This window comes from Labeo rohita, chromosome 7 (assembly GCF_022985175.1).
Source record: "Labeo rohita strain BAU-BD-2019 chromosome 7, IGBB_LRoh.1.0, whole genome shotgun sequence".
NCBI classification, from domain to species: Eukaryota; Metazoa; Chordata; class Actinopteri; order Cypriniformes; family Cyprinidae; genus Labeo; species Labeo rohita.
This window is the reverse complement of record NC_066875.1, coordinates 5715009-5731519: the sequence shown is the minus strand read 5'-3', so window position 1 is coordinate 5731519 and position 16511 is coordinate 5715009. Positions and strand designations below refer to the sequence as shown.

Below are 16511 nucleotides of genomic sequence, written 5' to 3'. Positions count from 1 at the left end.
TCAGCTCCTTTTATAGCGACGGAGAGGCGCGTGAAGAAGAGGAGGGGGAGGCTGAAGAAGGTTGTGTTCTTGGCAAACCTCCGACGCTCTGACGAACGATGTCAAGATGAAAACGCAAAAAACGTAAATCATCCCAAACCAGCCCCAGAGACGCGTCCAGACGATTACCCAACAACTCACAACAGCAGGATGTTTGACGATGAGTTATCGTTTTGTAATAAGTCATTAGGTCCCTCAATACATTCATGGTTATTTCCTGTTCACATATCCTAAAGTGTTATTTGCCAGATATACATTTTGAGGTCCTGTACTCCAGACAAATTTCTTTTCAGGTAAATGGGCCAAATATTATACTGCATCTTAATTACAAACACATGATGTATTAATGCATATGATCAGATGAACATATGTAACAACATTTTTATGTTATGAGTAAAATAAATAATGTGTATATCTACATCTCAATTCATGCATGAGACTCCAATAAACTGAAAGAAAATGTTGTGTTGACATTTAATTTGATGAAATATGAAAATCAGAATATTCAGAAATCAGAATATTGATTAAAAAAAATGAACTATACAATATATTAAAGATGTGAGTATAACACAAGAAACAACAAACAGGCTAAAAAAATTAATAAAAGGAACATTTAAAATGGTAACCATATGTAACCATACGTAAAAATATTTTGCTGTCTATGCTCTCTAAACACTTTTTTAATTGTGTCCATATTTTAAAGCTTTATTCTCTCTCTCTCTCTCTCTCTCTCTCTATATATATATATATTTGCAAAACAGATAACTCCGTTTTAGTTTTTTCCAAAAAATAATGTTTTTTATTGTTATCATGTTTTTATTGTGTTTTATTGTAAGTGGTATTTTTTAAGTTATTTTTATTTAATCAAATGCATGATTTTGAAAAATACTTAAAAACAGAGCTATCTGTGTCATATATATATATATATATATATATATATACACACACATTTCTTGAGTAGAAAGTCATTATATTACAGTGGTTTCTGAGGAATCAGGTGACACTAAAGTAGTAATGGCTGTCACAGAAATTACACTTTAAAGTATTAACTTTATATTAAAATAATAATATTTCTTAATATCACTGTTTTAATGAATTTTTGCTCAAATAAATGCAGCCTTGGTGAGCATAAGAGACTTCATTCAAGAACATTAAAAATCATACCGATCAGATTATATGAAGTTTGGATAAAAAATGTAATTCCTCTTTTAAGGACAAAAATAAATTATGGACAGAAATATCAAATATGTTTTACTCATTTGTAGCAGTAAAACAGCTACAGTTATGACCTGTCGACACAGACTTGTTCATATCATTGGTTTTTAAATTACAGCATGTAAAACGAGCAAAACAGCTTTTACGGTTAAATTTCCATCGTTGAAACATGAACCATCACTCAGTAATAAATTACAATATGGCTACGTGTGTACGTGATGAAAATATACCTGTGCTCTTGGATTTTTTTAGGGCTTTAGAAATCAGAAGAGAATATAGAGAATACTGATTTCACATCTTCAGAAAGTAGCATTTTAAATTTTAAATGTTATGTAACTTTTTTTATTGGTCTTGAGAAATAGGTGAAAGTGAGGTAATAGGTCACATTGCAATAGTTTCACTCTGCCATTACATGTTGTGAATTTTTCATATTTACAACTCCTTCCCTAATTCCCTAAAGCAAGAATAGTGCATTAATGACTGTACATTTGTTCTTCAATAACATCTGCTTGCCTGTACCTGTATGCTGTAGTAAACATGTCAATAAAGGATATGACAAGCATAATTGTGGCAATTAATTGGCACTCTCAAGTTCCTTTGCCATAGCATTCAACTGTGGTTGTAAGCAAAGAAACCTGGCGTGTTTGAAAATGCTGAGTCAGATGGTTCTGCTTGATGTGTGCTCACCACCAAATATTTCACATCATCGAATCAGCCGATATAGGGTTTAGATATTTGGCACAAGGGTGTGCAACTTTGGATCATATGAACCAGAATAGGATTAGTAACTGGCTGACAACTTCTGAATCCAAAGCATCATGCACTTTGAAGACATCTTAACCCTATAAAGCCAACTTATCATGTTATTACTTGCAATTGCAGGCCTCTAAATTATTAGTATAATCAAAACATGTTGCACAATAGTTAAAAGGACTTTTAGTATAATTGTAAAAATATTTATTTGTTAATCATTATATATATTTTCCCCCATAATTAAAACTACAGAGCTTTGATCATAAAACAGCATTAAAAAATAAATAAAGAAATAAAATAAAGAAAAACAGCACATAAAAAAGCATTTAAATATCATCTTAGAAGACATATTATTGAAAGATATAGAGTGACAAATTGTATGTAGATGTGAATAATAAATATAAATAGTTTGTTATACTGTCATATCTCATTGATTTACAAGTTTACAATCAGAATTTCATTTTTCTTTCTGACCATAAGTATCATACAAATTGCATATAAATAAATAAATAATCTTTCCTTTATTTCATGTGTCAGGCTTATTTATATATATATATATATATATATATATATAATTAAAAATAAATAAATAAATAAACAAATAATCTGTCCTTTATTTCATATGTTAGGCTTTTTAGAGTTAAGATGTTTTTGTGTATTTGCCATATAATATATACAAAAACAAGTGTTGATGAATTGGGTTATTGAAATGAAGGCATGCTATTGACATGGAAAAATAGTCCATAAAATATACAGCAGTCACTAACTGCATTTGGTCTATTAATGTCTTATTAATATAAAATCTGGCTCTGTGCAGCAGTGCTGTAGCAACCGGCAGATTAATGCTGACCTAGCAGCCGCATGCTACCTTCTTCCAAACCAGACTCATTCCCTGCTTTGTGTGTTCGAATCACTTTCTCTTTTATGAGAAAACTGAGCTGTGACACTCTGAAGTCCAAGCACAACAATCCTGGAGCTCAGCGTTGAGAGAGGAAGCCATAATCTCAGGTTTATGTAGTTGAGTTTGAGGCTCAGCCATTAACCTATTAAACATTGTTTTTTAATGAGGGGGGAAACACGGAGACGCATGCACCCCTTGTTGCATCACTGGAGAAACCTTCAGTAAAAGTTGACTGTGGCTCCAGAAAGCTTTGTAAAGGGCTGTCCTTGGTGCTTCCTTTTCATTGTGTTTGTACTGGCTTCTCTGCATCAAGTTGTGATTCATGGACAGCCACACATGGCAACATCACAACTGTGCATATAAAGATGTTTTATTGGCTTTCAAGAACATTAAAACAATAACTGTGTATGATTGGTTTCAATTACGCTGACGCTTGATTCAGCAATTTATATATTCAGGCAGGATTTCAACAACTCCCTTGGCGAACGTGGTTGAGTGTTGGTTTGCATTGGGACTGTGGCTGCTTTTAGAAAAGCATACTACCATACTAGTATTTCTGCATTGTGTAGCATATGTACAAGATACTGTACTTAGTACACCATTTTTTTTGCATGCATTGAATGCATGCATTTGCCAGAACACTATACAGCTGTGCACTGCACTTGGATTAATTAAAAATGAAAAATAATCACATTAACGTCATAGATAAACATGCTACAAACAATAGAATAAAACTATGTATAACATTTAAAGTTTACATTTTTGTTATGCCTCGTGGAAATGGGACTGACATACTTTTAAAAACAGACATTTAATTATATTAAATGCAATGCAAATTTAAATTAAATGCAATTAGCCAACTTGCTTTTGTGACTCACTTAATTAGGGTGTAAGCACATCTTCATATGCAATTTCACAATTAAATGTGGTTAATGCGTACTGATGAATGCACTGACAAGCATTTATGGTGAACAAAATATACTTTTGTATTTAAATAACACATTTGTAATGACAAACTTTCAATTAACTATATTTAAAACACATTTAATATAATCTAATAACACACTACAGTTATGTTAGTCAATACATCAAAATGAGTGTAGTTCTTTAAAATAATATAAAGCTTTAAAACTTTAAGCGTTCACATCATTGCAAAGTGTACTTTTTAAAAGTGTACTTAAGTGTGTTCAAAAACATGAAAGTGCACATTCTTTAAAGTACACTTATGTGGCATTTTACTTCATGAATATTATATACAAGTACAGTTTTAAAAAAAAATACTTTTAGGATTTGAAGTACACTGTAAGTTCACATTCAAAACAATTAAGCACACTTATTTTTCACAAGGCATATTTAAAAGCGAGCATGTTAGCAATCCACTCTGAGCATATTTACTCTCATGATTCCTCATGTAACCACTAGTGGGTGCTAACCTTGATTTTCACATGAGACCTCAGTTCACGACCGGTCATGGTGACTTTAAATCCTCTGAGAACATCCCATGTTGATTTAATTCTGTAGACCAACAGTCCTCGGTAATCCCTATTTGCACACAAAAACTAAACAGCAAAACTGCATTACACAAACATCCTCTGTCAATTGTGCCGCAGGGCTGCGCTTCATCATGTAATCAGTGATGGTCTTAATGTAATTGCCAGTGTTTTCTCCAGCACAGATCAGCAGTCGTGACCTTGACCGAATGATGCTTAAGTCCAGATGCTGACCAGAGGTGTACGGGGTCAAACTTACCTCACCTCAAGCTCGGTTGTTTATTTGGCGAGAGTTTCAGTGCCCTACAATCTTTATTGGCATCCTTCAGTGTTTCAGGTGTAAAGCTTGGAGACCCTCTTAGCATGTAGTGAGATAGGAAGAAAATCTCTATGGAATGAGAAAATGTGGAGATGGAGATAAACAAGACCTCTGTCTGTGTAAAGGCTGTGGAAAGACCAGAATAGGAAGGACATGCATTCCACTAGATAGAAAAGTGACAAAAATAGAGGAGCAATGGGAGGCTAAAACTAAGGACTGACCCCATGGCCACATTAGTTATGTCCAGTAGGATTGGATAGTGGTATAGTCTAGTCAGCCCCTACTGGTAGATGTCGTAGCTACACCATTTTGAGGGCGAAAATCATCTTTCTGGATTGATGTGCATTCAAAATTAGCCATGTTTTCTTTTGAAATACATTTTGTAAACACTCAGTGAATAGTATAAATATTTAATTCTATTTAAGCAGATGTTTTATTACTGCCTGATGCTTTTTTGAGGGCTCTTAAAGGGAGTCTCCAACCAAAAATGTTGTAACTAAAACTTCAAAAACAAATTTCAGTTCCCACTGACTTCCATTGAAATACAATAGAAGTGAATAGGAACTAAAACTATTCAAACTATTCATTTGTGCTTTTGTGTGCAAACATGCATAGAGGTTTGGAATGACATGAGGGTAAGTATATGATGCCAGAATTTCTATTTCTTGGTGGAGTATCTACATACGTAAAAACCCATTAATCTGGCCCTTTTAAGCCTACCTACTGCCTGAAATTATTTAATGAAAAACTTAAACTCGGAATATTAGAAATTTTGCCTTTGCAACCAAGTACAAGTACTAAATAACTGAAAGTGGAATAGAAATAAATAAAGCTAAAAGAAAAAAAAAATGCACATAGTATTACTAAAAATGTAATTAAAATAAAAATTACAAACTAAATGCCAATTCAAAATATTAAGAAATAAGACCTTAAGAAAGGATCACCCAATGCAAGAAGCCTGGCTCTAGATATACATCTCTCATGTTTCTTAAAAATATCTTAATTTGTGATGAATCAAAGTCTTGGGACCAGGGTTATTATAGTTAACTAAAACTCCTAAACACTCTAAAACTTAACCAACCCTTAAAAAAAAAAGAAAAGAAAAACGACACACAACAAAATTACTAAAACCTTAAAATTAAAATGAAAACAGAAAATACAAAAACTAATTTATAATAAAATCAGACAACAGAAAAGAAAACTTTAAGTTACTAATAAAATCTAAACAGGGGCTTATGCACTGAAGGAACTGATGTACAGTTCAATTATTATATTACTTTAAATTACTATTATCAATTATTATATTAATTGAATAACATTGATATATTTTATATATATTTTTCTGTAATATATACATGAATGTGTCTGCGTGCGTGCATATATATATATATATATATATATAAATACATATACACAGTACACACACAGAGTATGTAAACTTAAATAGATTAATTGTGACTAATCGTTTTTCAGCTTTACGATCCACCAATTCACATTTACAACTCTGCGTGTTTGCAGCGCAAAAACATGGGTTGATTTTTTCATTGATGTGAACAAAAACAGCAGACGGGGTAAATTAAATGAAAATTCATTCTCTGCCAGGAGGTGGCACTTTTGGAATGGCAGAAATATAGCAGATTCCCGCTAACGACTGTACATTAAACATTGCAACACATGATTTCGAATCTTGAACCACTCATATTTATTCAACGAAATCATAGCTTTTTGAAGTTTAATCACATTTGGCCATAGCGCAATTCTTGTCTTTCCTTCCCCAAATTTAAGACCTCTTAAAATCATCATTAAGAATGCATTGTACCATTTAAGACTTTTTATGGCCTTACATTTTATATAACTAAATTTAAGACTTCAAGACGTTTAAAGGACCTATGGAAATGCATGCCAAATGAAACAGACATCAGTCATTTTTAAAAAGGCATGTAAACACACTGTTTACATATTCTTAACACAAACATGGGAAACGGCGATAGGTGGGCATTTCTCCGTCCTCCAACCTCCAATTGTTGACGTAGTTGAATGCCGCACTTAAATGACGTTGCTATTGGCCGGCTTACGTCACTACAGAATTTTTACTAGCGGTGTGAACACAACCAGAAACCAGTCTTAAGGGAAAATTTATTTCTCGGGGGAACCGTTCTGGTGCCCAGTTTTTGTAACTACCCAGTGCAAAGCCCTTATGATACTGAAATAACCCTGCTTGGAATGACATGAGGCTCAGTAAACGAAATAATTTTCTTTTTTTTAAACAAGTTCTTCCTTTGAATTATATTCCTTACATGAGCACCTAAGAAAAAGAGTCATTCTTTCCTAGGCATTTCTAACAGCTCAGCAATACTTGACCATGAAGAAAGAAGAAACCACTTAGAATTTGGTGTTTCAGTGAAACAGTACATTAAACACAATGTTCATTTCAACCCAACGTCCTAACGCCTACTACCGTATCACTGTGCCAGGATCCACACTGTAACACGGGCATTAGAAACAATTTGTCTGTTTTGAATATGCTGTTCTCCTTGGGTTGAGGCGCATGTTTAAGATTCCTGCCTGCGCACTCCAGACTCAATGCCTGCAGTTTGTTTGAGCGAGCCGGATTTAGTGCCAGCCCTGGATGGGGAAACAGGGAACTGCTCCATGTCAAATGCTAATTACGGGATGGTCGGCAGCACCAAGACAATTTATTGTTGTAAGAACTTGTAAAAGATCTTTCCTCTTTTCTAAACAGAATTCTTTTAAGGTCTGTTTAAACAGCCAAGACAATCATGAAGTAATACTACATCATTATAAGACAATCAGAGCCCAACGTATAACTGCGATGGTGCGTATTCAAGTTACAAAGCAATGTTTTTAAGGACCCCAATGAAATCAAAATCTGAGTTTTGTGGCTTTTAGTTCATGTGTGTTAGATCAGAGCTAATCTATGTTCTTTTTTAAACATCCAAATGTAAATGCATAGCATGTAGAACTGGCATACACATACCAGAAGCATTTCCTTCCCATTCCTTCCCTACAAAAACCCCCCCAAAAAAACAACAAAAAAAAAAAAACATTTGTAGTACAAAAATTAAACAATGCAAAAATGACAAAATGTAACATTAAGAAGTGTATAAATCACTCGTTTTCCTAAATAAACATTGTCCAACAGCGACACCAGCAGTTAAAGCTACAGCGGGAGTCCGTGTCTCTCTCGACTCCCCTGAGCCCATTGAGTTTTAACAGACCAGTGTTAGGCATGTTACTTTAAAAAAGTAATTAGTTATAGTTACTTCTCACAAATAGTAACTGAGTTAGTAATGGAGTTACATCATTATAAAAGTAACTAATTACCAGGGAAAGGTACTATAGTGTTACTTAAAAAAAAAAAATAAAAAAAAATGCTCAAATGTCAAATAACTTGGATGTCCCCAATATTAAATATGTTGAATGAAATGGACACTAAATAGAATAAATTATTATTATAAAGCATTGTACACTAATCTACTATAATGTATTTTAATGTTGCTGTGGGACAATGTCAAAGACACCTATCAAATTAAAAAAAAAATTATAAATATCAACCTTCTACGGACACTTTGGCAACAGAATCGACATTGGCTAGTATTTTTTGTTTGTTTGTTTATTCACCAGACTAATATTAAATATATATAGTTTTTTAAATATCTGAAAGTACATATATCACATATAACACATACAGCATCAGTCAGTCAAGCACTATAATATGAAATAATAATAATTTAGCATTAAACTTTAGCAGTTTGAACTTTAGTAATATGAATGCATATTTGTCATGTTGACTGAACTTAGGACTGGTGGTGGTGCTTAAAGATATTGTTTGTCATTTTGTGTTTCTATAAAAAAGGAATAAAAAATAAATAAATAAATTAAAAAATAATAATAATACTGATAAGATAAAACTACTACGAATTCTACTACCAATAACAATATAAAACGCTCAGGATTAATGAGCTGCTGGGTTCATGAATATTAATCACGTCGTCTGTGTTCGCTCAAACTGATTTGCTGAAATCAAAACAGGGACGATAATAGGCGAGCGTCAGCCAATGAGATTGCCATTTGCGCATTAGTCCCGCCTACTACTGGAGAAACTGGCAGTTCTTAAAAGCTGAAGAATTCCAAAAGAACTTAAAAGATTTTGACAGGAAAATACAACAAAGAATATCGTTTACATATAGCGCGTCAATTCTGCATGGCAAGTAAGACTCTCTTGCTCTGTATCTTTCTTTGCGTGTGTGTGAGTCTACGCTTCATCAAATACAGGTACACTGCGCATCAATTCAGATGAACTGAAAAATAAATAAGTAAAGCCGCATTTCATTTTCTGTTACAACGGCGTTACCGTTACAGACAAAGTAATTTGTTTGATTACTCGTTACAAAAAAAAATTATGGCATTAGTAATGCCGCTTATTTATAACGCCGTTATAGCAAATCCCCTAAAGAGTACAGTGAGTTTGGTGGGGTTAACTGAGAATGAATGGAGGACAGTTACTTGTGATAAATCCCACCTCTTGTATTTGTGCGCATTCACTGATCAGTCTGAAGATTACAACAGAAATTCTCTTACTGTTGGGAGATGAGAGGGTCTGTATTACTTACTATTGGAGAAAGCGTAACAGTCAACCAGCCTTGACGTCATTGAATTTCAGAGTTGTGCGACTCTCGTTATCCATTTACGGATACCATAGGAATAAATTGGAAGTGCTCTGAACCCCACCGGTCACAAAAAGTCAGTGACTTCTCTTATAAAAATGCTTTTTTTCCAGTGTAAACTCTAAAAAGAGTTCAATCCAAAAGTATTGTGCAAAATATGTTTAAAAAAAAAAAAAAAAATTGCCAATAGGCGGTCCATTCATTAAATAAGCCGTTTCCTCTAAAAAGGCTAAGTATTCAGTGATTAACATCAATTTAAAGAAATTGGCATTAGTTTCCTTTCCCAAACCAGAGGAGCTAGCTTTAGCAGTTATGCCTTCTATTGGCTTTGATTACAATGCCATTAATGGGAAGACTAATTTAAAAATGTAAACAACCCACAAAACCCTTTGTTACATCAAAATAAGACTTAAATTGAATGAAAACATGATCTGTGAGAGTTTAAAGTGAGTAATCAGCTTGGTGAAATTTAGAGTAAATCTCAGAGTCTTTGATGACTGATGATCAAAAAAAGTTAATTAAAATAGTTAATTATTAACTATAAAAATAGTTAATTATTTAAAAAAAATAGTTGAACATAAATTCACAAATGAAATATTTTGCTTAAATGGTAACCTCTAGTCGTTATATTGGAACAAATGTAAAATGCTTAAAAATACTAACACTATGATATTCATACTTGGCTTTTATAAACAGATTAATTGCACTGTTATTATAAAAATATTAAAATCCACAAATGTAAAAAAATAAAATACTTTATATATTTTGTTGACCAAGAAAATGCAACTGGACAATTAATTTACATTTGATTAAATAATAATAATAATAATAATAATAATAATAATAATAAAACAACTAAACTTTGGACGTTGCTTCCTCACTTCGGAAAACCACAACACACCGTTGATATTTACTGCCATTTAAATGTTCAGGGTCAGAAACATTTTCCCTTAGATAAATTAACACTTTTAATTGATCAAGGACATATAAAATTAAAAGCAACAAAGACATTTACAACATTAGTATTTCAATTTCAAATAAATCTTTAAAAACTTAACTTCTATTTGAAGAATCCTGAAAAAGTGTCACTGTTTCCACAAAAGTATTCTGATCAATGTTTCCTGATCAGCAAATCAGCATGTTAGAATGTTTCTCATGTCCCACTGAAAACTGGAGTAATAATGCTGACAGCTCAGCTTTGACCACAGGAATACATTTTTTAAGTGTACTACAATAATAATAATAATAATAATAAAAAAAAAATAATAATAATAATAAAAACAAACAAACTTTAAATAGTAATAACTCCAAAATTATGTTTCTGATTGCAGTTGATCAAATAGCATAACACCCAAACTTTTAAAAACCTCACTGACTCCAAACATTTAAATGGGAGCATGTTTATTAAAATAAACTTTTTAATTTAAAATTAACATTTAAAAAATAATAATTATTACCACTTGGCTTGCAATATCTAACGCAGTGAATTTCATGTAGTGTACTTTTTTTTTTTTTTTTTGGAGAACTAGCTTTAAATACATAAATGTAACCTCTACCAATAATACATCAATGCCAGTATATGCATGATCCAAATACATTCTGGTTATGATCATCCACCCTAGATTGCAGCTCCTGTACCAAATCTTAAACCCTATTATGATGCTAACAATGAAAATACCACATTTGATTGCATGTTTAAAAGCAATGACCAAACCTGTGTGGAGAAGCGCTTTTCCTACAAGTGATGAGGCAGCCTTTACAAGACAAACCATGAGGCCATGTAACCCAGAAACTGCACACTGGACGAACAGGCAGCCAACTGAGCCACAAGTGCATGCAGAACGGTCAGACAGAGAACTTCAGAACTATGGCAGAAATGTGGAATAACACACAAAGAAAAGCAGTTTTGAAATTCAACCTACTTTGGTTAGTTTACAATACATGCTAAAGAGGAATAGCAAGGATCGGTTTCTATTTCATGTTTGCTCGTGGTTTACGCTGCACATTCCTCAAGAGAGGGGGCAACATGCGGTGGAAAAGGCTACAGCCTCGTTTGAAAGGCTTCGTATTTGAATCCGCTGTAGAAATAAAGCTTTGCCACAATTTATTTTTTATTTGAACAATTGACAAAAGTAGAAGGCTGAAGGCCAAGGATGAGACACAGCATATAGTTTGTATTTAGCTCAATTTCCCAACGCATCAAGATCTCGGCAGACACAAGGGTTAGGAAGCACAAACTGAAAAGACAAACAGCATCTGAACTATACACCAGGACTTTCCCTGAAGGAAGAGAAAGAAACTGTCTCAAGAGTCAAACCAATACATGAAAACCAGATCTCCAGACAAGAGAAACAAACAAGACATGATGAGTGCATCAGATGGGTCCAAATAGGCATCAACACATTAAAACCAACAGTCGGGAACAGTGGTGATTTTTTTTTTTTTTTTCCAAAAGCTTCTTCTGGTGATGAGTCAGCAAGTCAACTGAATTCAGGTCAAGTTCTTGAATGGTGCATGTGAAGACGTCAAAGTTTGGGAGGTTGTGGGGGGGGAAAAAAAAAAAAAAAAATACTTGTACACTTCTATCTCCTAACAATCGTAAGAGGCAACAGTGTCTGTTTATATAGAAGTTCTGTATCCTTTGGTTTCACATGTCCTTCTGCAGATTCAAATAAACCAAATTCAAGAAATTCAAAAAGGGCACACGACTTGGCAACTGTGATCAAGCAATTGAAAGGAAAAACAGACCTTTTATGTACACAACAAAATCAGACATTTCAAACGACTGTAAATGAAACCACGATTATACCGATTCGAAGGAAGATTCCGACTGTACTCGTGTTGCCGGGATAAAATAAGCTCATTCAGATGGATGTGAAATTCATGCTCTGCATTTCTAGAGTGGAAAGATGAGTTCACACCAGCCTAACCTGTGGTCAGAGGCAGGACTGTGTGAAGAGCTCAGCTCAAAGGATCTGTTCCTGGAAGCGACGTGTTGACTTTTACAATCGCCAACAACAAAACGTGTGCGCATTTGTGAGGGCCTAAAATGCACGTATCGCTTGTGTAAAGATTGGACATACCAAGCCTGAAACATTCCCAGTTATTAGAGGTATATTCAGTAATAGGGTGATGAACAAGAATGTGTGCAGAGTTTTCAAACACTCGTCATTCAAACCACTTTTATTTAACAACTTAGCTCATTTGATGATTTCAGCTACAAACAAAGTTTGTAGTAATCTCAGCTGTTTAACAAGATTTTCAGTGCAGAAGATGCAAAAAGTCTATCATTTCTGGGCCTAGGAAAGCAGAGCAGTGTTACGGTGTTAGCTGTTAAATAAAAATAATTTTTCATATCAGTGATGCTTTTATTGTGTGGAAAATTGAATTTAAATTACAAAAAAAAGTCCAAATGAAATAAATAAGGTCAAGCATAGTACTTGTATAACTTTATTCATCGTTGTGCTTTAACCTTGGGTCATTGCCTTTCAAAATATCAATTTAATTGGAACAGAAAAAGCGAATGGGGAATGAAGAAAAACTCAAATCAACAAAATACAATCAGGTATAATATTTATGAAGCAAGGTCTCTAAAACAGACACAAACATGATTTGCTGTTTGTGCGCATCTGCCGTTGCACTTCAGGCAACGCAGCGAATTAACTGCAGTAAGAGACATTTCTTGCTACCCATTCTGAGATATCATCCTCAGAGCTGCACACGGAGCCTCAACGTGTATAAATACTACAGGCTGACTGCTCAGAGCGGGCTAACACACAGAATGAGATGCAGACCAGATGTATCTCAACACAGCTCCCTCTCGAAACTTGGCAGGAGTGGCTCAGTTCTTGCTGCTCTACTGACATCGAAAGGCAGCCAGTGGATAGTGGATACACTTTACTCAAATGAACAGAACGAATGAAAAATGGCGAGAGGGGACCAAAAAAAAAAAAAAAAAAACAACAAAACACAAACGCGAGTCAATGTTCATGATGGAGTCTCGCCAGCGTGAAAGTACGCAAAAAGCCTAAAGAACAAGCGCAACCCCCCCCAGGGAGCTGATCGAGGTGACCGCCGCCAAGATTTTTGCATTTAATACTTTTAAAACTTAAATATCTGCAAGAAATGTGCTAACGACGCACATCTGCCTTTTTTTCGACTGGTTTTATTTTTAACGTGCACAAAGCTTTTGTAATCATTTGTATCCTAAAGCGCATTAAAATTGTAAGATAGTCATTCTAATCCTACACCCAAAAAAATCACACTGAAGGTCTCAAAACCAAGAAGCCAATTTGTTTTTTTTTCTTGTTTTGGTTTTTACCATTTCAGCACACTGCAGCACCCTTTCTCCCAACCGCTATATTTGTTCTCCCATGACTCGAGTGTAATATAGATCTGAAGCATCAGGATTGAGAGAAATGGGGGAGAGAAGAGGTTGTGGTGGTGGTGGAGTGTCTCGCTTGTGGAGTCGACAAACTCCTACATTGAGATCGACACAAATTTTGGTAGCTTGCTGGTGTTGGGCCACGCTGATGCTCTAGTCAAGAATTTAACAGGCTCCACTTAACTGCTGCAAGTTAGGCCGACAACTCCTCTTGCTAAAAAGGCAAAACACTTCATATTTTTTCCTATGCCATTTAAAAAAAGTAGATTAAACAAAAACAAAAGAAAAAGAATGATTTTCTCCAGCAGTCCATCAGCCTTAACTTGTTTGAGTTCTTTCAGCCGGGATCCTCTCCGGCCAGTCGGCACGAGGCTGTGGACATTTGCAGTGATTCAGGTCCGTCTCTCCGAACCGGAGCGTTCTGCAGTGCTAACATTTCTCCCCTCGGCTTCTCCAGACCGTGCTCGGAGGGGGAAAACACCATTACAGGAAAGTCTTTAGATACGTCTGATGTCTTTTCCTCTTCCAAAAAAAAAAAAAAAAAAAAAAAAAAGACAAAGAAAGAAAAAGAAAAAAGTTGGAAAAGCTGGCTCTCTGGAATAGCAGGGTTGAGGGGAAAAGGACAATCGTGAAGTTGGGCAGTGTTCCTGTTGAGACACGTGGTTTTGTGTGTGTGTGTGAGATTGTGTGCGTGTTTGCATGTAAACGTGTGTTTGAATGCATGTGTGTGTGAGCGTGTTTGTGTGTACGAGTATAGATTCTACAGCAGGTCCACACGACGGTAGTACAGCAGGTAGGCAGTGCGCTCCGCAGTCTGCTTCACCACCTGATGCTGATTGATGATCTTCACCGCCTGGTCATCAATGCGCAGCCAGCCGTTCAGACCGATGTGGAAGACATCTGTAGTGTAGTGGCCACCCGTGGCACTGTTCCCATGGTGATAGACGACTGCGGAAAAACAAAGAATTCAGCATGTAAAAAAAAAATTAATTTGTACTCAAATTTACACCAAAAGATGTGGCTGCCACTCAGCGAGGTAGATATTTTTGTGTAGCTGCGTGAAAATACAGAGCCAGATGTGTCGAAAATAAATCAAGAGGCAGCAGAAGTTTAGCAGTTTACAGTAGCCAAACAATGAGTGCGTTTACATGCACGTTCTTAACCCATTTATGCTCAGGGTTGTCGGGTTTTCACAACAAAACCCACCCAATTGCTACTCAAAACTAACCCATAATAATAAAATAAAGAAATAAATGTTTTGTCAGGGTTCCCCTGGTAAATTGGCATTTCAGGGGCTAAACATGACATCACTGGGGAAGCTTCAACCCGTAGACATCAAAAACTACACGCGGCAACAGTGTAAAAGTAGCCAAATTCCATGGAAAAACCGCGGACTTGGCAACACAGATTATGCTTCATAAGCTGACAATGCACATGGGCCATGAAATAGCATTGACACATTTTCCTTTATTAAAAATAAGTTCATAAGCAGCTTAAGCATCAACCAATCATCACAGCTAGATTTTCGCCCCTCACCTAGGGCCCTGTGACTTCCGTGATTTAGAAAACAAAAACGAAAACCAGACATAGAAATGGAATTTACTGTATAATGCGGAATTGCATGGAATTCAAATTAATAAAAAAGTAGGTCGGCACACTTAAATCAAAACATGATATGGTCTAGTGTCTGTGAATATTAAGGTGCAAAAAAACCCATTTCAAATATGAATGCTACATGTTCTGAATGACTATATGAGTGAATGGTGTAAATGCATGGTTTCGTTTACTACACATACTGAAGCCCGTGTAACGCTTGTGTTTTCAGCCTGTGCCACCTCAATATACGAGTACATGAACACAATCTAGAATTGCTAAGAGTCACTTGATGAGCATTTTACCATTTCTTTTAAGAAAAACTACCGTCATCTCCTATACAAACAGGTAGTACTAGTACTACCACTACTACTCAAACATATGTAAATACAGTATTTCTGAAAATAATTTTATAAATTTCTTACCAAAATTACCAATAAATGTACCAAAATGTATTTACCAAAAATATGTAAACACACAGTATTTCTGAATTTTAAATACAAAATTAATTAATTTAGATATTCTTTCTAAAACTTAATGAAACCATTAAAGTGGTTAAAGTCCTTATTTAATAAGGACAGCTGACGCAACAAAAGAAATACTCAGAGTTACATAGGCAAATTATGTTTTGACATCACTACTGGAAAATAAACTGATTTATTACAAGTCTCTTCGCAGCTTACTTAGATTTCTGGGTTATTGATTTGCATGTAAACCAGAACAACGTGTTACTTCAATAATCTGATTTTTGCGCGTCAGAAGCGTAATGGTGTGCGTGTAAACGTGCTCAATATCGCAACCTCCAGCATTACAAGTTACCTCATGCTTTCAGAGGTGTGCATATATTGGCTTTTTATAATGAATCCTGAATCCTTTTTTCCTTTGTGTTTGACTGTTTTTGAATCAAGTTTGGCATTAATGCAAAACAGCTTCACATTACACAACACTGATGAATCATCTGTTTTGAGTCCCAAATAGAGAAAATTTGACTAGAAGCATTTTATTGGGAGAGCATTTAAAAAAAACAGGCATTAATACATTGTTACCACATCAAACATAATTGTATTTTATGACAAATGTGATAAGCACAGTGCTAATATTTTAGTTATAGCAGCAAATATAAGCAGTT

At 34.8% G+C, this 16511-nt stretch overlaps 1 protein-coding gene across 2 annotated transcripts in view; it reads right to left on the bottom strand.

The window, feature by feature from the left end:
* Positions 1-10904: 10904 nt before the first annotated feature.
* The window catches only part of usp10 (ubiquitin specific peptidase 10), a 30701-nt gene continuing 25094 nt past the window's right edge, over positions 10905-16511 (bottom strand). For both annotated transcript variants that reach the window (XM_051114739.1, XM_051114740.1), the window contains one exon: positions 10905-14737. In XM_051114739.1, coding sequence (XP_050970696.1) covers positions 14550-14737 — 188 coding nt within the window. In that variant the 3' untranslated portion in view covers positions 10905-14549. The remainder of the gene's footprint in view (positions 14738-16511) is intronic.